The sequence below is a fragment of the Epinephelus fuscoguttatus genome, linkage group LG22 (genome assembly GCF_011397635.1).
Source record: "Epinephelus fuscoguttatus linkage group LG22, E.fuscoguttatus.final_Chr_v1".
Lineage (NCBI taxonomy): Eukaryota > Metazoa > Chordata > Actinopteri > Perciformes > Serranidae > Epinephelus > Epinephelus fuscoguttatus.
In genome coordinates, this window is record NC_064773.1 from 17,098,437 (window position 1) to 17,120,867 (window position 22,431).

General features: G+C 40.9%; 1 protein-coding gene across 1 annotated transcript in view; it reads right to left on the reverse strand.

Moving 5' to 3' along the window:
• The window catches only part of wnk1b (WNK lysine deficient protein kinase 1b), a 147,419-nt gene extending 138,520 nt beyond the window's left edge, over nucleotides 1–8,899 (reverse strand). The window contains exons 1-2 of the mRNA XM_049566672.1: nucleotides 8,324–8,899; nucleotides 2,329–3,961 (exon numbers count right to left, since the gene is read on the reverse strand). Of these exons, the coding sequence (XP_049422629.1) occupies nucleotides 2,329–3,267 (939 nt within the window). The 5' untranslated portion in view covers nucleotides 3,268–3,961; nucleotides 8,324–8,899. The remainder of the gene's footprint in view (nucleotides 1–2,328; nucleotides 3,962–8,323) is intronic.
• Between the last annotated feature and the right edge of the window lie 13,532 nt (nucleotides 8,900–22,431).

Sequence of the window (22,431 nt, forward strand, 5' to 3'; positions counted from 1 at the left end):
TCCTCTTTCTGATGAGCAAGAAGGACAGAAAGAGAAAGGACGAGGCAGGGAGAGAGCTGGACAGAGGTTAGCAGTTGTTTTCTCATAAACACGCCGGCGTTTCCTTGACGCGGGGCATCAAGCGAAGCTGATTTTAGCTCCTGGGATTCAGGAGGACTCGAGGAGCATCTTGTGATGGAGAGGACAGGAAAACAACTCTGCAGCCCCACAGGAAATAATTGCACACTGAGAGACACAAACAGATTTGCACAGAAAGCAACTGCTTACACAGTCTCACCTCGTTTGACTTTTCTGGCTTCTAATTAATTTACCGATAGTAGGTTGGAAAGATGGAGCAGGGACCAAAAACTAGCCTCAGCTACCCTCACCTTTCAGTTCACAAGGGAAATATATCATCTTATCTGCTTGATTTCTGACGTATTACAGATTATCCTCAGTATGTGGCTAATTGTGTTGTCCCCTCTGCCTCATATTTCCTGTCAGTCTGTGAAAATAAAACTGCCAAATAAAAGATAAAAGTAAAAATTGAATCTTGTGAATTTGTTTTTCTGGCGCAGCACCAAGTGTTTCATCAGGGCAAGCAGTTCCACATGAGTCCATGTCACTGTTTTCTTCCTCCACTAAAACCTCAGCTCAGTCAGTGCCCCGAGTGTCATATGACTGACTGTTATTCTACATCTCCAACTACTGAACGCACTGTCTCTGTGAGTGCTTGTCAATAAGGCGAGCTGCAAAGACGCTCTCTCACCTTTCCCAACAACACCTATCTAACTCCTATTCACGTCTCTTGCTCGCACTTTTTAACCCTCTATCGCTCCAAGACACTCGCACACTCACTGCAGAAGTTGCATCAGTGCAACGTAATGTAGCAACAGCATCCTGTGGTGAACTGTGTGCCATCCTGTCTCATGTTTCACACAGTGTGCAAGATGCAGCCTTTTTTTTGTTAGCTTTTGTGTAGCTACAGACTGAGAGCTGCTGCCCTGTGTCACCAGTCTAGTTATAACCACAGAGACACCAAACTGGAGCAACTAGGGAAGTGATCTGCCCTGCTCAAGGTCACTTTAACTGGGACAAGTGGGTGAGAGATGCACCAGTGTTGCTTATTCACTTTCAGTACCCTGAATTTCCCAGACAGTCTGGGGATTTTGACAAGGAAGTCTCCTCTTATAAGCTAACTTCTCTACCTTTTAGGACACACTGTCCTGCAAATTCATCCTACATTCTACAGATATCAAGCTGCAACAGCACATCAGGAAATCAAACCTGCAGATTCACACTTATTTATCATGCCTTTAATGTTCAACATCCTCTCCTTCATTTAATAGTCATTTATGCAACTCGTGGTAGCGGTAGCCGGTTGCACCACAGCATCCGTTCACATACACTTCAAAAAAATCAACCGTTAATACCAGAGACTGTGAGCAGGTGAACTGCAGGGATGTGGCAATGAAAAAAACAAAAATGTGAGTAATAACAAAAGTCTGAGCCACAGTGACGCACAAGAGTTGCACCATACCTCCTTAGTTTGCCAGATTGTTCTGTCAATCCTGCAAAATCACAGTGACCAAAACTCAAGACTGTGTTTCAACATTTTACGTATTTGGCCGAGGAGCTGCTAAAGGTACAGGTCAATATTGTAAAAACACAACAACAAGCCAACCAAATATTTTCCAGACATAGAATCCATTACTCACGGGCAAAAATAACAGTCTGAGCATCTTTGGGAAACAAATATGACAGCTGTTGTGATGTCAGTGTAACACGGCATCACATCCACATACAGTGAAATACAACCTCAACTCAACACAACCAAAAAGGGAAATGTGCAGTTAAACTCAACTTAAAAGTGAGACAAATTGTTGCAAACCAAAGCTCTGAGCATGAGCGACCTTGTTGCTGCTTCAAATAACAGACAACCATCTTGTTTATAGGAAACATCCGAATGAAATGTTTCCCCTCTGTTGCACTTTGCTGCCTGCTGGTAGGACGTCAGCCCTTCTACACTAGTCATGCTTTTGATGAGATGCAGCAAAAATCAAAACATCAACTTCAGCCAGGATGTAATCTGCACCAGTATCGCAATCTCAATCAGATTGTGATTGTCTCGTGTCTACAGATAGCATCTGGGCGCACTGGAAGTTCTCATATATCACAAAGGTAAAAATAGGACGTGCGAGAAATAATACAAAGAAGTTAAATTCAGCACCTGCTGGGGTGGAATTAAGACACTTCAGGGACGTAATGACATGTAATTAAAGCCAGAAAATCAGTAGGAGACAGAGCATAGACGCTGAAGAGGTGACAGCTTTCTGAGTCTGGACTCACCTGGAGTTCACACCACGCCACCTCCACAGTAGTCTCTGTATCCAGGCCCTTGTACACGGTCTTAAACGACCCTCTTCCGATCTCGATGTCGAATTTTAGGAAGCGCCCATCCGGTGAAGTCCCCACAGCTTTTGTCTCCACCTCCTCTATATCCTCTTGTACTCGTTTCTCGGCCTCCCTCTGCTCCGCCCGTGCTTTGGCGAGCCCCTTCTCCTCCTCCGTCTCCTTCTCTTTCTCCTCGGTCGGACTGCTCACATGTTCTGTCGCTTTCCCGTCTTTTGCTACCTGTTGTGTGTCCTCCGACCCTCTGGGACGCAATGTGACGTCAGGCTGTTTGCCTGCTGTTTTCTCAGTAACATCCAATACTGTCGGGCTGGGCTCTTTTACCACCCCCTCTGCGCTCTGCTCTTTAACAATACTGCTGGTGGGAACAGGAACTGTGATACTGCTCTCACTAAAAACTTCCTCGGCATCTTCTATCTGCGCCTCTGCAACTGCCCCAACGAGCCCAAGACCAGGTTGAAGGGCCAAGCCTTGCACGTAGGGACCTCTCTGGACCTCCCCACCTTCAACTTCGCAAACCCCAGGTCCAGGACCCGAGGGTTGTGGAGGGAAGAAGGTGGGAGGCCCTTCACAGTCCGGTGGTGAGGTGAGTATCACAGCTGCTTTGCTGGGCAGGTCCAGAGCTGTGGCATTGGAGTCACAGATGACACTCCGGCGGAAGAAACGGTGCTCGGCTATTTTTGAGTCTCTATCCATGGTGTGGCGCCGACGTTGGACCTCTGGGTGTCCGCTGAGCTTCTCCACCACATGCGAGTCTGAACTAGCAGAGCCGTTCACATTCTTATGGGGGGTCTGGGGTGATGGACAGGGGGAAGCAGAGGGAGGGGGGGGGGTCGGGGCAATGAATTTCACTGCTTTGCTGTTGCTTTCAGACATTCTTCCACGAGGCTTAGACCACAACAAAGGAATTCTGTACGTATAAATAAGGACTTATTTTATCTGAGTAATCACACCAACCTATGTGTACGAGACAAATCTCTACTAGCAGGCTCTTTTTTTTTTTTCAAATGAAAGCCCTATAACCTCAGATGCAACTTCAGAAAAAAAAGAAGGGATGGGTAACTCTACTTTCGCTTCGCAATGTCAAGTGCTTCAACAAGACAACCAGGAGTTCCTACAAGGCCCTTCTGTGCAGGGCTCAGGGAAGCCCCAGGAGAGAGGCAGGGGCTTTTGCTTAAAGATTGGGGAGGGAAGGGATGAAAGCCAGTAAAAGGAGGGGGGGTGCAAGCACTGCAATGTGGTGACAACCGTCAAATTAACACCCGAATCCATCCTGTTGCCAACATCCAGAGAGGGACATCCACGACATGGAAGGACTGGAGATATAACAGACCAGCGTGGCCTCCCAAAGGCTGATAAAGGAAAATATGATTGGAATCCAATCCGTTACAGCTCGATTTGGAGGTCTGGTGAAGCTTCTGTAAGAGCAGGCGGCTCTGCTCGCTGAAGAAAGGACTCCCCTAGAGAGGTCGCTGGCCTGTCTGGTAAGGCCAGACAGAGGGCTAGGTAGGCCTAGCCTGGCCTAGCCTGGCCTAGCCTGGCCCAGCTTGATCTGCTTCGGCCCTTGTCACTGGAAATAAAAAGAGAGAAGGGACAGACCTGTAAGATGAAACTATAGTTTCTTTAAATATCTGACCATAAATCACAAAATTCACCATCTGCTTTCACTTGACATTTGAACCAGCCGACATCAAGGGACCCCCGAATGATACCCCCTGCCAAAGTGACTGGTAGCACATCCAAGCTGCCAGATACTGTAACATTTTACCAGCGTTTGGCCAGTGATCAGCAGGATGAATGACAGAGACAGGGTGGGGAATAAAAATCAGCCAAATGCTGCCACAATTTTGGGTGCAGTTGACACATCTGTCAGCTCCTCTAACCCCGAAGCAGAGATCATATCCTCATTTGGATGTTCTTTTCCAAAACAATTTGGGAAGGACTAAAATAGTGAAACTAAAGAAGTAGAGTTTCATGCACCAAAAAAGAGAGTATTCACATTCATTAAAGGGCTTTCTGAGGCAAGTCATTATTCTAGATTTCGCTGTTAGAGGATTTTGCCAGACTTTGGGCACCCAAAAAACTACCGCAACTGGCTGAAACTTCTCCCATTTGCCAAGTAGGTTTCCTTGAGTGTTTTGTCAAGACTTTTGCCAGGAGCCTAATTATCTGCATAGGTCTCTTCCTCTCAAAAACAAACGGACCTGCTCATTAAAACAGGTAAAAAAACACTGACTAAAGCAGTTTCATGTTAAGAGATTCTGTGTTTTTACGACGCTGCGTGTGACAGACGTGCCGCTAGCCCAGCATCTGCTAATGTGTGCTCACCTTTTGTCACTGATAACTGGAGATCCAGACGTTCAGGAGATTTTATTAGGCTCAAATGACCCCTATGATTTAAAGCAGTAAAAGTACTTAATAAAGTAGCTTGACATTTGAAAAAACGTGTTATTCTAGTCACAGAGGGGCAGTGGCCAGCACAAAATAGCAAAAACATGAATGCCCCTATATAGAGCCAGTATTAGGTTTGTCTGTTCTGGGCTATTGTAGAAACATGGCAGACTCTGCGGATGAAGACCTGCTCCCTGTGTAGATAAAAACGCTTTATCCTAAGGTAACAAAAACATGTCGATTCTTACTTTCAGGTGATTATACACTAAAGAAAATTATAGTACATGCCATTTCCAATATAGCTCCCTAAATCCTACACACTGGACCTTTAATCTTCAATTCAAGCTCATTAACGAGAGACAGAGCTGCATCCCACCCCAACCTTTCCCCCCCAAATTGCCCCTGTGTAGTTAATGCAGGGGAGTGATGCAGCAGAGTGAGCTTCTAATTGCTCCACGCTCCAAATTTAGCCCAAAGTCACCACTACCACGCTGACCTCGAGGTTAGGCTTCTCTGTGGCAATTCAGCAGCTTAGCAGACAGGGGAGAGGAGGCACTCAGAGCGACAGAGACAGAACCACAGAAATGAACAAGTGTATGACTCTGTCATGATTAATTAAAAGGTCCAGTGTGTAGGATTTAGGGGGATATACTGGCTGAAATGGAATATATTAGGTATATTTTATTTAGTGTGTAATCACCTGGAAATAAGAATCACCGTGTTTTCGTTACCTTAGAATGAGATATTAATATCTACATGAGGAGTGGGTCCTTGCCATGGAGTTGGCCATGTTGCACTGCCATGTTTCTACAGTAGCCCAGAACGGACAAACCAAACACTGGCTCTATAAAGGGATGATCACATTTTGGTGACTGCTACCGCAGTTCACTGCCCCACTGCAAAGAGCCAAACACTGTTGAAAAATAGACTAATTATTTTAACGTGAAACTGCTTTATTCAGTGTTTTAACCAGTTTAAATCACCAGGTCTGTTTATTTTGGAGAGGAAGAGACCTCTGCAGATAATTCGGCTCCCGGTAAAAACCTCCTGAATGGTGAAGCAATCCTAACCATGAGTTCACGCTTGGTACACAGAAAAAGTTTCAGCTGACTGCAAATTGCTACATCCTACACACTGCTCCTTTAAATTTGTTCCCTATGAATGGAGATTTAAACGGCACTAAGTGACTCTGCACATATTATAACTGTGTCTGTGAACTGCAATAACCAATTACACATGCGTCAACCCAGATGGTGTATAACTGCTTTATATCTCATAATCAGAGCCAAAAGGATCATACATTAAAGAGTCAAATTTGTCTGCAAATACAGAAAATGACACATGCTATTGTTCAGATAATACTTTTAAATCTCACTGGGTTAAATTCATCCTTAAGGTTTCATTTGGCGCCCACAGGCTACTGTATAGTGTCTCAATTAAGAGAAGTGGGTGAAGGGTTAGCACTAAGGAGGTCACACTGCCTTAAAGCCACCAAGTGCAATTTACCTGCTTGTTTCTACCTCTCCTTAAGAGAAAATCTACCCTGTTCAGCTTTATATGGTGTTTTAGTATGTGTAGTATGATGTGTGATGAACCGGTTTTAGATTGCTCCTGAGGTTATCCCTGTTTGGCATTTAATAGTACCTGTCTGTTCCAGGGGTTAAGAGAAGTCATTCACTCAACTGTTTGCTGCAGGTGGAAAATCATGTGCCCTTTTGTTGTCGTGATTAAGACATGTAGCTGATTTAAGAAGTGAGCTATGAGAAGATGTTTTTATGGTGATCTCACAACAGCTAGGGGGTGTTGTGAGGTGCAGCTCCTCTCCCTTATAGAGTGTGACATAAGTGCAGCGAGAAAAAAAACAACCAAAACAGCAAATTAAAGTTTCATTTAAAAACTTATAATAACAGCAGTAATAGCCTGGTATAATTTGAAGGTAAAGTATGCAACATTATTATTTAAATTACCATGAATGTTGACCGATTTTCCCACGGCAGGTAGGTGAACATAGCTATCACAGGTGTGCCGCTTGGACCAATCAGAGTTGTGCTTTTATAGCTAAATTTTAACCCCGGGGCACCCACGAGTTCACCTGGTAGAGCAGGCGCCCCACATATGACAAATCCAACCCACGGCCCTTTGCTGCATGTCATCCTCAACCTCTCCCCCCTTCACACTAAGTCTGTCCTGTCCAATAAAGGCGAAATAGCCCCAAAAATATAATTTTATTCCTTACTGGAAAGAAAAACAGGTTTTACTGATACCATATGTTTACAAGTGTCAGTTCCTTTGTTTACAAAATGCAAAATATAATGTACAAACATTCAAGCATGGCCAAAACAGGATGGTCAAGTAACTTTTCAGATATAAATAGATGGCTAGTGTTAAAAATATTAGAATTAGCATTAAATTATGTAAGGAATAGTATCCTTATTTCTAATTTAAATATCTTTCATGGGTTTTTTTTTTTTTGCCTCGTTTGTTTTTGGATATGAATCTTTGTCCTTTACTTTTATATAATTTTATTCTGTTTTGGAGAGAAACATTGGTTTTACAGATACTTTACTTTGTAGGTGTCATTTCCCTGTGTTAACAAAATGCAAAATATAATGTACAAACATTCAAGCATGGCCAAAACTGGATGGTCAAACTAACTTTTCAGACATAAATAGGTGGCTAATGTAATATTAGAATTATCAGTAATAGTATCCCTATATCTAATTCATTTTTTTTTTTACTCTTATTTATTTATTTAGGATATGTATCTCTGTCCTTTTACTTTTACGTTTTAAAATAATAAATAAATAATCTTTTTGACAGATTTTTGGAATTGCACTGTAATCTGAGCATCTGTTAATAAAAACAAAATCTTGTATCCTCATATCTAATATATATTTTTTTTTTTTCCTCTTATGTATTTGGATATGTTTCTTAGTCCTTTTAAAACAGTAAATAAATAATAAATAATCTTTTTGACACATTTGTGGCATTGCTCCTGCACTGTAATCTGAGCATCTGTTAATAAAAACAAATCTTTGCAAAGAAAAAAAAAAGAATTCAAATTAAATAATCAGGGATGTGTTATCAGCAGCACATCAGCGGTGAATGCCAACAATTAAATGGATTCCATTCGTTAAGCTCGGCTCATTAAAACTTAATGAAGAAAAGGTGTTCATCCTGTTAAAGTGAGCACAGGAGCAATTAAAGAGGCATGAGAGTCGTTAAAGCTCACTGCTGATATGGGCTAAGTTGTCACACAACGTACACTTAAGTTATGTGACATTGCGAATCTTAAAATAAATATGTGTGAAAGTGACCGACTGTGCTGTAAAAAGTGCAAAGCCATGCACAGTCTCCTGCACAGTGGGCTTTGAAGGCAACCTGAGCAGCAGACCGTGCAGTGAGGGCTCCGCTGCTGCCTGTTGAGGAACTCAAACGAGGCTATGCAGCTAACTTTGCCCACAGGCAACAACCAGACACAAGCAATAACCAGTCACGATTTGTACAAAGCGTTATAATAAAACAATAAATGCACCGTTACCTCTTACATTGGTGTGGGCTGTGTTGGCACTGCAGAAATATGGAGGAAAAAACTTGATTTAAAAGCCTGTAACTCCTCTGCAGAGGGGGTCCGCTCCGACAGCACCACAAATGTCAGTATAGTGCGTCACATTAAAGCCACAGTTGGTTGTCGAAAACCCCGAAAAAAAAGAAAGAAGCTATTTACAGAAACATAACTTAGCTAGGCTACAACCGTGTCCGAACAGCGAGGCGGTGTGTGAGCAGCAGCCGACAGACAGACACCTCCCACCGGGCAGAGAAGCCAAGTTCGCTCGCTGGTGTCGCGGCGGCTCTGGTACTTCTCCTCTGTCTGTCTCCGTGCTGTCTGTGTCCGGGTCTGCAACCGCGACCGAAACGGCAACGGTCTCACTCAAAGATGCTATATCCACATCCGCGTCAACATCCAGTCCGTGTCCGTGACCGCCGTGTCGCTCCTCTTGGCTTGTGTGGCGTAATAAACCCGCCGTGATCCACAGTTATTCCCCGTTTTCAAGCCATAGGACGGCGGCTCCGTCTGCTCGCTGCTCTGCTCTGGCGATGACTCGACAAGGCGACAGCAGATCTTTCACACAAACGTTGCTCGTGTCAATGTAGCCAGCGGTAACCCGGGTGATACCGGAAGTGAGGCGTCCTATCAAAGTAAAACAAAAATCTCATCTATCATTCATGGAAGGAAATTATGAGATTTTTTTGGGAGATAGTGGCTTAGATAGTTGCACATTTCATACACAAGGGCAATTCAAAGTGCTTTATAGAGTATTCAAAATATAAAACATACTACAGGATACAGAAAAAAGTAAAAGGAAAAACAAAGATATAAATATATCAAATTAATTACTAAATGATTTACTTTTTTTTAAAAAAAATCACCATTAAAAATGTAAAAGTGCAGACTAGAGGTGCAAAGATAAACAGACTATTTAACCCTTTGAAACTTTCTTTCAAAAACATGAAAAGAAGGCAATGAAAACAGGAAATTACCTGAAAAAATAATATAGCTAAAATAAAATAAGATTAAATTAAATTTAATTAAATGTATAATTATAACAATTATAAATATATAATGATAATAATTATGAATGTCATTTTGTGGGGCATTTTCCCCTAGTTTTTCTTTCTTTCTTTCTTTCTTTCTTTCTTTCTTTCTTTCTTTCTTTTCTCATTCATTCATTCATTCATTCATTCATCTTCTAACCGCTTCATCCTCTTGAGGGTCGCGGGGGGGCTGGAGCCTATCCCAGCTACATCGGGCGAGAGGCAGGGTACACCCTGGACAGGTCGCCAGACTATCGCAGGGCTGACACATAGAGACAAACAACCATTCACGCTCACATTCACACCTACGGACAATTTAGAGTCACCAATTAACCTAGTCCCCAATCTGCATGTCTTTGGACTGTGGGAGGAAGCCGGAGTGCCCGGAGAGAACCCACGCTGACACGGGGAGAACATGCAAACTCCCTTTCTTTTCTCATAATTTCTAATTTCTTTCTGGCATTCACAGTAATTTCTTGTAATTTGCAGGACATGTTATGCCAAATTTTAGAAATCAAACCAATTTACTCAGGTATGAAAGGAATAAATACTTGTGAAAGGTGTCTGTAAGCAGCACAACAAAAGTGATGTCGCTCCAGGTTTCATAGGGTTGAAATGATTTAAAGCTGAGTTTTGAAATAAGGTTACAGTCACTACAGGTACAGTAGGCAGTGTAAAAAAAAAAGTTTTTAGCTTTGACTTAAAAGTGGTCAGAGTCGGCGTTCGTCTAACATCATCTGGGAGGCTATTCCAGGTTTGTGTTGCGTGATAACAAAACGCTGCTTCACCATGTTTTGTTCTGACTCTTGGGACGTTCAATACAACCCCAGGTGTCCTCAGGGCAGTGTCAGAAATTAGCAAGGGCCACGGGCCATTTGGCCCGCAATTGATCCACGAATGCCCCCAAAAGCCATGTTCCGGGGGCCAAAATTGCCCCCAAGTTTTTGAAACAATTATATGTATTTATATTTTTAACAGTATTACAATCTGACATTAAAGTATAATTTTATTTTCATTAAATTAATTTACTGTCACGTCTACAACTCATTTTCCAGACATAATCAACGAGATTGCAGTGATTACGTGAGAGCAATCTGACAGAGAAGGAGAGGGGGCTTTGCCATACCAGAAGTATAGATTAACCATTTCTTGGGTGATCTGTGTCTACACAGTGACAAATTAAGGTAGAATGAATGTTAAATTTTAAATTAACTTACTTCCAGGATTGCATCTAAGGAATTTATAGTAATTTGGCCTTTTTAACAGTAAAAGTAACTGTAATGTGGTGAAACATTAGTATTGCTATCAGTAGATTAATAGTTAAATCATCACATTTAAACTGGTTGAATTATAGGAAATCTGAGTGATATTTTGCAACCATAACTTTATGTAACCCATTATTTATTTCATTTAGTGGTTTCTACTGAAGAGTGAAGACACTATCTTAGTTGGTTGTGCTTTTCATGTGCTTATTGTTAGAACATAATTACAATTTTTTGATGGCCCCCAAACATTTCGAAAATGCCCCCATTTTTTAGACCGTGGGGGCCAAAACTGCCCCCAAAATATTTTGTTAATTTCATACCCTGCCTCAGGGTCCTACAAGGTTCATATGTTACAAACATGTCAGAGATGTATGTGGGCTCCGAGCCACAGAGTGATTTACACACAAGCAGCAAGATTTTGAAATCAATTCTCTGAGTGACAAGTACCCAATGTAAGGATTTGAGAACTGGAGTAATGTGGTCATCCTCTCATTAAAATTGTTCTGGGCTGCTAAAAAATGCGAATCATCTGCTTCTCTCTTTGAAAATATCAACTTCTACCAATCTTAAATTTTAACACATACCAGACATATTCTGGCGTATGACGTCTTCATGTATGAATATGTACATCTTACTCATGGCTTTTACAAGTCTTCCTCAGACTTTGACTCATATTCCACAAGACACTCTAAGGATCTTTATTTTCCATATTGTTGACATCAACATTCACTGAAATACAAAGGACCATCATTTTTGAACAACCTACTTCCATCTCTACAATCATCATCTACATTATCGTTATTCAAAAAAACACCTGAAAAGGACTAAATGTATTAAGTTCACAATTGTACTCCAGTACAGTACTCTAAATGTACTCAGTTAATTTCCACCACTTGAAACAACCAAAAATTAAGTTACATAAACCCCTCTAAGTGTGATTAATCTAGTGAACAGTGCTATTGTTGAATACATAATCCCATTTTTTTTTATATTATGTGAGTGAGTGTTTGAGTACATCCTGCAGCTCTCACGCTACTTACTCGTGCCACACCCCCTGTTTGTGTGTGTCCTGTGTTATTATTTCATGGAGGACAGCAGAGGCAGCAGTCTGCATCTGTTTGATCCAGCACACTTCCAGCTGTGCCCCTGCTGCGTCCAACAAACAGAGCTGAGGAAGGAGAGGAAGCACCTCTCACCTTTTTTGGTTCTGTTAACAACAATTATAGAGTTAATATGGATATGCCATTTTAGTGTTTTTATCATTATTATCATTATTATTATTATTATTATTATTATTATTATTATTATTTAGTTTTGCCACAACAGTATGCGAGTTATGGCCATTTTAGTGTTTTTATTTATTTATTGCTACAACAGTTTTAGTGGATTTTTAAAACCTTTTTTAAGGTTGAGTAAAAGGTTGTTTTAATTAAAAAAAAAAAAAAAAGACATTGTTCAATCTGGTCCGTTCATGACTTTTAAAACCCAGGAGGAGAAATTATTGGTCTGCAACACATTCATTAATGATAATCTTATGTTGACAGGTCAAACCGGAAGTAGTATTATTTCCTCTGGTGACTTTGACAGAATCTTGCAACCAGATGCAAACTCCAGTATCCTCCTGAGCCAGTCAACAGCTGCAGTATGAACCAACACATTCATGCTTTTATTTTATGTCTCGGTCATGTTGGACGCAACCACAGTCAAACTGCCTGACTGATGTTACTGACCTCGTGTGTGTTCGCTCTTTCAGTGTGTGTGTGTCACTTGCTCACTCTCTGACGCCCTCATCATTACATGTAGTGTCAGACAAGCTCTTGACTCCTCATGTAAGATATGATATGCCTACAATATTCATGTACTTAGTATGTCACACAGCCCTAAAATGCTATATGTCACGATATTGTATCACTCTAGTTTCTTACAGATTATAATATGATATCATAAGGAGCTGATTTAGTTCATTTATAATATTTTTTTTTAGCTTGGGTCGAAAGGTTAAAGTCTGTGCACATGAGAATGTCACCACAGTTAAGAATCTGACATTTCACCTGCCTATCAGATCTCCACACCCTGATACTGAGCTGCAGCGCCTCTGGCAAGAATAATCAAAACAGGATAATGATTTCAACCTGCTCATCAGTCTCCCTCCTTCTAAAAAAGAAGGGAGAGGTCGCTAGTGTTCATTTTTCTCTGTGGGACTTCCTGTTTGTATTTGACAGCAGGGGTCCAAACTATTTAGAGGGTGACTTTGATATTTTTAAATGTGGACACTGTTTCCCATGTTTGTGTGTCTAAATGACTAATGGAGACGGCTACTTTTAAAAATCGGTCCAGCATTGAGCAAAAGCACTGCGGCTGTGAAACAGGCTGCAATGTAACATTAATGGGTATAAACAAAGGTATTTTAACCAAAATCATTATCTTTTTTCTAAACCCACATTTTGGTGCAGCTGTGACCATTTCACTACGTTAACCATATATTTGAAACTGTGACCATTAAAGGGTCACTTCTGTATTTTTTTAACTTGGACCCTTTTTTCGCATGTTTTTGTGTCTAAGTGACTAATGGTAACGACAGTTTTTAAAACTGTTCCAGTACTGAGTGAGAGCAGCAGCAAAACAAGCTGCAATGTAACCACCTGGGGCAATTATGCACTGTTCATTTACATCCACAAAAGGTGCTTGTTTTGCCACTGAAAGGTTCAGATTGCTATTGTAAGAGTCTGACAACATTAAGGAAATGATCCCTACAGAGATAGACCATTTTGTTAAAGAGTAGGATCCTTTTTGTTTGACCAGAAACAGCCTCGAAATTGTCATTGTCAAACCCACCAGACTCCATTTAAAAAAAACTGTAATTTTATCTTCTATCAAAGTCGACAGATACAAAACAACAACAACAATAAAACCTCACAAAAACCATCTTGGTTCATCTTTCACACCATTCCAACAATCACCAGCTCTGGTTTGATTAAAATAAACCCTTAATTTACTCAGCTAAATGTGAAAATGTGCTGACTCTATTCACAATTAAACTACTGTTTTTCAAAATGGAGTCTGGTGGGTTTGCCAATAGAGACTCGAGGCTGTTTCTGTTTTTTTTTTTTAAAAAAATGATTTTACCTTTAATAAAAAGGTTAATCCCTGTAAGACCCTTTCCATATCCTGTAAGACACATATAATAACAACCTGAGCCTGTCAGTGGCAAAAATAAGCACTTTTAATTGACATATATTGACAAGTGCGCACATGCCCCAAGTAGTTACATTGCAGCCTGTTTTGCAGCTCTCTTGCTCCATACTGTATTTAAAAAAGTTGTTCTCATTAGTCATTTAGATGCAAAAACATGGGAACATAGGGTCCAGGTTGAAAAATACCCTTAAGTTACCCTTTAACATAAAGGCCCTTGAAAAGAACGAACAGCAAAGACGGATCCCCCGATTGGAGCATAACATTTTCTCACCTCAAAGAACTAAAACTACTGCATTATAGAGCACCCTGTCTGAGACCTCTATCAGGAATTCAACCTTTTAAGTGATCAGTTTTTAAAAAGTTCATTAGTTTTTCATTTAGCAAAATTAAAGTGGGTCTTAAATTCAGAGGTTGTTCTCTCAAAGTCATGACTTGTAATTATCCTTTTTGTTTAGACTGATGCCTAATTTTTCGTGAAATGGTGAGCACTTTAACGTTTACTTCAGCTTGCTCCATAGCCTTTTTGATGTGACAAAACTTTGCAACTCTGCGAATTAAGAGCCATACTTCACAGCTGATATCTCTTCCAGATACTTGTGCAAATGTTCTTTCACAAAAGTAACCACTGTGGAAAAAAACCATAAAAATCCCCTCCGTCCTACAGGCTGTAAACCTCACTGACAAATGTATACAGTCATCGACGTATCTTATCAAATACAGCTGTTATCTCAGCCTCCACTGTTAATAGCATGATAATTTGCTCAGTATTACCGCTACGCAATCAGCAAACACTCCTGCAACGATAAAGAGTTGGTATGAATGTTTTCGACTCTCAGATACTCCAGTATTTCTTAACCAGTGGGAGGGGACGCAAACTGGGTCATGGACTTGTTTTGGATCTTCACATGACCACAGTTTAATATTAGCCTGAGTGTTTTTGTACAGAGCGATTCATTCAATTAGGGTCTTAATTCCTGACCTGAAAAAAGAGTACAATGTGTGTGTGTTTGTTTGTGTGTGTGTGGAGGGGTGCTCCTTTGCCTGTATGCACACAGGCTGCACATGTTTACCCTGCACTTTGCTTAAGGCGGTGAAACTATATGTGAGGCTGCCACAACAGCATGAAAGCAAGTCAGGACTGGACAAACTTTTGTCAAGTGCACAGTTATTGAATGTGTAAAATATACATACAGTATATTTACAACTGCCAACAGAAAGTCTAACACCTATATTTGCAAACTGAGAGATATAGTGTCAAAGCAATATTTTGTTTCATTTAACTTCATTTTACGACCTCTCGAATTATACCCTTGTAGCGAAATTATCATGTGTAATGATAGTTTTTATTCAAATTTGGCTTGGATCATATGTTTTACATTTCACATATAACATGGTACGTGCCCAAAAACGACAACTATATAACTGTCTCCATTGCTTTTTCATGAAATGCACATTTCAAACCTTTGTATTGTTTTACATTGACATCCACTGGTCAGCAATTGCACCAAAATCCCAGACAGAAAGAGTCTGGCCTCAACATTTCTTTAGTACACACACACACACACACACCTCGACACATCTTTGCCTCTTCCTTCAGTGAGCTGTAAAACTTCACCGGACTGAAAATAACTCTCTGTCAGAATGAAGGATTTACCCAACTCTGTCTCGCTCTGTTCAGACCTGTTCCTGTGAGTTGACCTGAAGGCAGAATGCTAGCCCAGACACTAAAGCAATACATTGTGGCCCCCATGAATCTGAGGATACTGGACTGAAAGCATCATTGCTGTCAACTCATGTAGGAGACAGCCAGAGCAAACTCAGTTACATTGTGTAACAAATTTCCCTATATTCACAGTCCTTTAGCCCTTCTAAGAATTCACCAAACAGCACCTTTAAAGCTCCCTCAGGGCCCTGACACATCAAGCTAAAGGTCAGCTGTCGGTCAATGTCGGGCCGTCAGTGAGCATCTGTTGCTGTGTGTCCAGCACCGTTGACACTAGTTGGCTCTTGTCTGCTTTTTTACGGCCAATTCAGCATGTTGAATCGGCATCAGAGCTGACGAAGCCCATTGGTGAATGAAGTCCTTCTGATTGGCGGCACAAGAAGAGAAACGGAAGTGAGGAAAGTAAACAAGTGGCTAAAGTCAAAAGGGCGTGAGTTCAAAACCAATTTATGATATAGGGTAAGATTAATTTTTTAGCCACTGAGCTCTTTAGCAAAAATGGTTCATGATTTTTTTGTGTAATTGTTGTTAGCACACAGTAAATACCCCTTGTTCTTTCAACACGGGGTAGTGTTGTTAATGTGCTAACTGCTAACTAGCATCTTGAATTCATCCTTCCAGTGTTCAAGTACAACTTTTTGGCCAACACACAAACAATGTGAGGTGAGGCAACAGTCAGCCTTCATTGCCACAAGTTCTTCAATGTTGGTTTGGTCTAATGATAATAATGATAAAAATCTCCTCAGGCTGAGAATTCTAGAGCCTCAGGTCCTTGATGGCAAAAGTCTTCTCACCTTTAGTTACCAACCTCAATCTAGGGACGACTAGTGAGGGTAGGCTTGAGGGTCACGACTTGGAGCATAGGTACTCAGAAGCTCAGCTATATAACTGGGGTTTAAACCATGCTGAGCTTTAAAAGAAACTTAAAATCAATTCAATCAGTCTGTCTTGGCATCAGTTTGCATCTTATATCTTGCTTGTTTAATCCTTACACAAACCACAGTGCTTGTAGATTTTGCTACCTTTGGACAGAGCCAGGCTAGCTGATAACCCCTCTCTCCAGTCTTTATGCTAAGCTAAGATCCCAGCTGTGGTAGTATATTGGATGTATAGCGACAGTGGTGTTGACTGGCACTCCAACTAACAAATAAACTCACTGTTGATTATTTTGTCAATTGATTTTTCAACTAATCAGTGAGTTGCTTGGTCTATTAAATGTAAGAGAATTGTAAAAAATTGTTGATCAGTGTTTTCCAAAGCCAAGGATGTCGTCCTCAATTGTCTTGTTTCGTCCTCAACCCAAATATATTCTGTTTAATGTCACAGAGGTGTGAAAAAAACAGAAGTATTTACATTTATACAACAGTTAGTTCCGGCCCTGCAATCTGATTGGTCGAGAGACAGTAAAACCATGATGATATTGGAGTACAACATCACGGTTATTTCACTGTGTATGTATCACTCCGCCTCACAGCTGATTGCAATCAACAATCAAATCAAAACTGACAGTTAGTGTCAGTTAGGTCAGCAGTTGCGTTGTAGGCTAATTAATTCATCCACTGTCAAACAGCCAAAAATATGGATTTATTTCCTAAAATAAGTTTGGAATTGAACTATGAATGGTCATCAGAGGAAGATGAGGGAGAGGAGAAGCTGAATCCATCTGAGCACACATCCAGGTTTGTCACTGTTTCGTCAGCGGAGCTCAATGACTTGGAGAAAAGCAACATACTGTCAGATCAGAAGGCAGAGTCGGCTGTGCCTGTGAAGTGACAGTCCACCATGCAGTCACCAGAGACTTATTTCACCGGCTGCACAATTAATGGAAATGTGCAGATAAATGTGTATAAAGAGTAAGTGCCTGGCGCACCATGTTTGCGTTACATAGCAACGGTGACAGCGGAGTCCTGAGGGAACTATTTTTGTTGACGGAAGACAAATAAAATGCTTAAATTATCTATTTTGTCCTCATTTTTCAACATTTCTTAATCAGCCTTGCTTATTTAACTGTTAAACTGTTGTATAAAAGCAATATCACACTCGAGCTCGTGATGTTATACTTGTATATCATCACGGCTGTGATTGTCTCGGCCTGCGTGCCTATGACCGAATCACAGCCGTGACGATATACGAGTATAACATCACTCCCTCTCGTGTGATATTACTTAATTAAGAAGGTGGAATCAGAGAATTTTGATTTTATTTTCAATCAAATTAGTTGACAATTATTTTTACGGTTGGTTACTAATGATTTGATTGCACTTGAGTGATTAATCGTCGCAGCTCTAGTATAAGGGAAGTCAAGGTTTGCCCCCCAGAATCTAGCATGTCCTCTTTCAGGAAGCAACTGCTCCCCAAAATGTTGAACTATTCCTATAACCTCCTATTGCAACTTCCCAAATGATGGATTCTGCTCCCTGTGTGAATTTCCATGTGTCCAACAAAGCAGAACATATCAGCGCTGATAACAACCCTACTCTTAAACAGACTCAGGAATGAGCTATCATTGGCTTATCCTGTCTTTGAGCAATCCAGGAGACACTGGAGCTTACCCCAGCGTAGCAATCATTGCTCTGCAAGCCACTCTGGATGTCAGTGTAAAGCCTGGAATCCAAATGTTATGCATAGCATTTGAGTGAATTGCTCATGGCTGTCCGTGGTGCAGGCAGTCACAGGGAAGCAACAGGTCTCGTTAGCTTGACTGACTCAAACAGCTGGATTTCATTAGCTGATAACATAAGTTTTCACTCACAGACTCAGGAGGCTTTCAGAAATAAACCAAAAGGGACATTGCAACCTTCTTACACATTTGTCACCTAGTTTTGTCTTTCTCATTATCAAACATGCTGTAATCTGAACTTCAATGTATTCTGTTGTCTTCTACAGAACCTAAAGAAACATGTTGGCATGCAGTTTTTACAGGACTCCAAAACAGGATGCAACCCTCCTCTTAAAACAGCACCCTCGCCCATTTCTCAACATCAGAAGGACAGCTCTGTTTTTAATGAAAGTAGTGAGGCAATTCAACAAATTAATGTTAAGTTCAGAAATTCTAGTTTGCATAATTGCTCACTGCCTTTCCTCCCTTTGGCTATATTGACTCAGTGACAAAAACACATTATAATATTTTTATCTTCATGCCTCACTGATAAAAGAAACATTTTCCTTTGCAGATTTGACCTTTTTGGTGAAGGAACATTATACCGTATCTGTTCAGAATACCGTTTATTCATTTGCATTTACAGAGGGAGGTTGTTGAAAGGGTCGTAGCACAGCTTGTTTCTTGTCTTACTCTCCTTACTTGCATTATTACAGTGGTGTCTATGTTTTATAATGGATACGCACACACACATCCCCGTAATTCTGTCTTTGTGAGGACCCTCATTGACACAATTTAGGGTCCGTCCCAATACTCACATTTCGCCTCAAAATTGGCCCTAGCCCTTGTTTAGGGAAATTTAGGGAAGTGCTTTTCAGCCCTTAAAATCCCCACTTAATTTGAAGGGCCGTGCAATGCACACTTATGAACCCATCTCAACTGAGGGGAAGATTGAATTTCCCAGGATGCATTGCAAAACTATCCAGCCAAGCGAGTTATCCAGGAAGATAGCAGCCTCCATGAGAAAGCGATCACACAATTGTATTTTCGCAAATAAGCATGCAAAAATTCAAAAGTATGTGTTATGTTTCTGCATATGCATTATTATCTGTAAGCGTTGAGTTAGAATATGAATGCTTGAAAATTGCTAATTCACGATGTAGCCAACATGAATATCTACAGAGTTCTCCGTGAAGCCTTTAATGCTGAAGCCTACGTCGACGATACTCGTGACATAGGTGAACAGATCTGTTACACTAATTCGCATGAAGTGCCGTCCCAATTTGTAGGTAAAATTCCCTACCCCTCAACACTACCGCTTCGTCATTGAGGGGAATCTATCTGGCGAGTGCACTTGAAACCAAGGGGTAAGGTTAAGGGAAGAGAATTGGGATTGGCCCTTATTTCCTAGCCCCTTAAACTTAACCTTAATGATGGGGGTGAACGATATTTCGTTTTTTATGTACGTAGTGCACAAGAAATGACAATAAAGAAATCTTGAATCTTGAATCTTGAACAAGTAACTGCCTAACCAAACTTTTATCCAAACCCTAATCTAAACCTTATTCTAACCTGAATCCTAAAACCAAGTCTTAACCCCAGCCAAAATGTCCTAACTTTCCCAAAAATGTCCTCATTCTATTGGTAAAAAATATGTCTTGGTCCTCACTATGTCACAAGAACAAGTACATTTGCACACACGTCCACAGCTAAACATAAAAGCAGGCAAAGGAGGATGACCAATAATTTGTAGAAGGGAAACATCCAAATAAAGGCTGCTGACATGGCAGTGTGTGTGAGTGTGTGAAAGTCTGCGTGTGATGATCAACCATATCAAGCATGCAATCATGCAAACTCTTTTCCAGAGCTTCAGCTGTCATGAATCAGTTCTGGATGAGTCAATTTTTAAGTTGCACTAATAAAAAAATAAAAAAAATAAAAAAAAACTTTTGATAAGCGTGTATGTTTCCAGAAATCTGTTTAACCTTTGAGATTTTCTCATTTTTGTTAAGGGTCAGGGTGTTATCTCTTTTTCTCTGTGTCTGTGAAAACATTCATTGCATGTTAACCTCTCAGTGGATTCTGGGCTGACCCTCCATTTCTGCAAATGTAGGTAGGTGTGTGTATGTCAGTGGGTGTGTGTGTGTTAATGTAGGTTAGATAACTGACAGGTTGTCTCTTCTGTTCAACACAGAGAGTAACCTGTTGACCCGGCTTACTGAGAAATTGTCCTTCCTAACGAGCTGCAACAGGTTGAAGAACTCAGCTCAGGCAGGGAAATTAGCCCCCCCACCCCCTCTCTCTGTCTGTCTCCCTCTGTTTCTCTAAAATAAACACACAAGGGTATAGGTTTCATTTCAGCACGGACACACACACACACACACACACACACACATACACATGAAACAGGGGGTTTGGGATCCTCTTCTAGAAAATTTTGAGCATCAAACACTTTCATATCCTGCATTAAGGTGCATTTTTTGGGGTCGTATACATGCTGCATTTCTTGTGCCTTTGAATTAATTGCTTTTAATATAGACGCCACTCAAACGCCAGAGTGACACCACCGCAGTGTGTGAATTTCCCCCCCGGAGAATCAATAAAGTATATCTTATCTTATTTTGCATGTTTCCAAGCGACTATTTTTCAGGGCTCAACGGCTGCGCCCTGAGAAAAACTGAATTCAGCTTTTGGAACACAGCAACACACACCACATGTCATGTGGTGAGGACCAACCAATCACAGCTGACAGCTATCTTTCCCTTCTACCGCAAATATCAGTCTTTGATAAATATGGAAAAGTTGATCATGTTAGTGCAGGGCTGCCAGGGCTTTACATCTGTCCTACAGACAATAGACCTACACACAAACAGCGTCTGGAGGAAGATCAGCTCTGCACTCAGGATTTCAGGTATATAGGCTATAATACAGTGCTTGTTAAGGTTGCTTAGCAACCTTAGACGCAAGCTGCAGTTGTGCTCATAAAAGCTGGCACAAAAAAGGCACAGACGTAGCACTCAGCAGCACCCATGTGACCCACTGCAGGAGATTTGAAAAGTAGCTGCTAGCAGTTAGCAGCTAACTCAAAGAAGAAAATCGTCTGTAAATGTCCCCAAATTGAGAAAACAATGACATTAGGGAGCTCCTTACCCTCTGAGCAGAGGACAACATCAGCCGCCATATAATAAGGACGATAAATGATTGTTATTGACACGTCAGTGACATTGTTGTTGTTCATAAAGCACTGCCAAAGGGGGTGTCATATGTCACACCAGAGGCCCACGTTGTTGTGTTACATGTCACGCCTGCTATGCCTCTTTTGATTCTGCAAAGCAACAATGCAGTGTATAATCACACACTGGAGCAGAGTGATGTCACCGTTGTTTGGTTCTGAGATACATGCAAAGCAGGAATACAGAAGGGACTTTGTATCGGCCCTTTCTTTTACTTTAACTGCTGACCATTGTTAGGCATCACAGGCACATTAAAGGTACAGTTTGACAGTAATAAAGAGGATGTGACAGAACAAAGTGAGTAAAGATAATGCAGTATTCTGTGAGACATTTTCTGCATTGTGTCTGAGGAATTTTCTCAAATGACAAGAATGCAAACAACACCTACAACACCTCTTTGCATATAATAAAGTCACAAATATTAACTTCAGTTTGTTTGTGAATAATTTACCTCTGAATCTAAAATGACAAATGACAAATTTAAATCTCCAACATATACACAGAGTGTCCTTGGATTTTAGACCATTGAGAAATCGGATGCTGGTTGTGACTGTCTGACGTGGGAAAGAATTGCCTATAGTTTTTGGTATTAAAGAAAAAGAAGAACAAATGGTCATTTAATAGTTGTTATTAGCGAGAGAGTCATTTAAACCACCTGTTGCTGTGGATACTGAATGAAACGTCCCTGCACTTGTCAATGAGACTAAGATTTGACTCACTGCACGTTATGCTACATCTGCTTTGCACACGTGTACAGACTCCCACACACCGCAGCACCTCTTAGTACAACTAAATTCAGCAAGTGAAGCAGCTGGTTGAGTGGTTGAGCTTAATCAAGGACACTTCAGCAGGACAATATGAGTGATGCTTTTCTTTAAATTATAAAAGGTATTTCTTCTTCTGCACCACATGTGACAACTTGACTCTGTTTTCTTGAATTATGAGTGGTATGGCAGTAACTCAGTGTGTGGGCTGTGTGTATGCGGGTATTTCTGTGTGTCAGAGGATGTGCTTTAGAAGATCTCATGTTGCAACAGT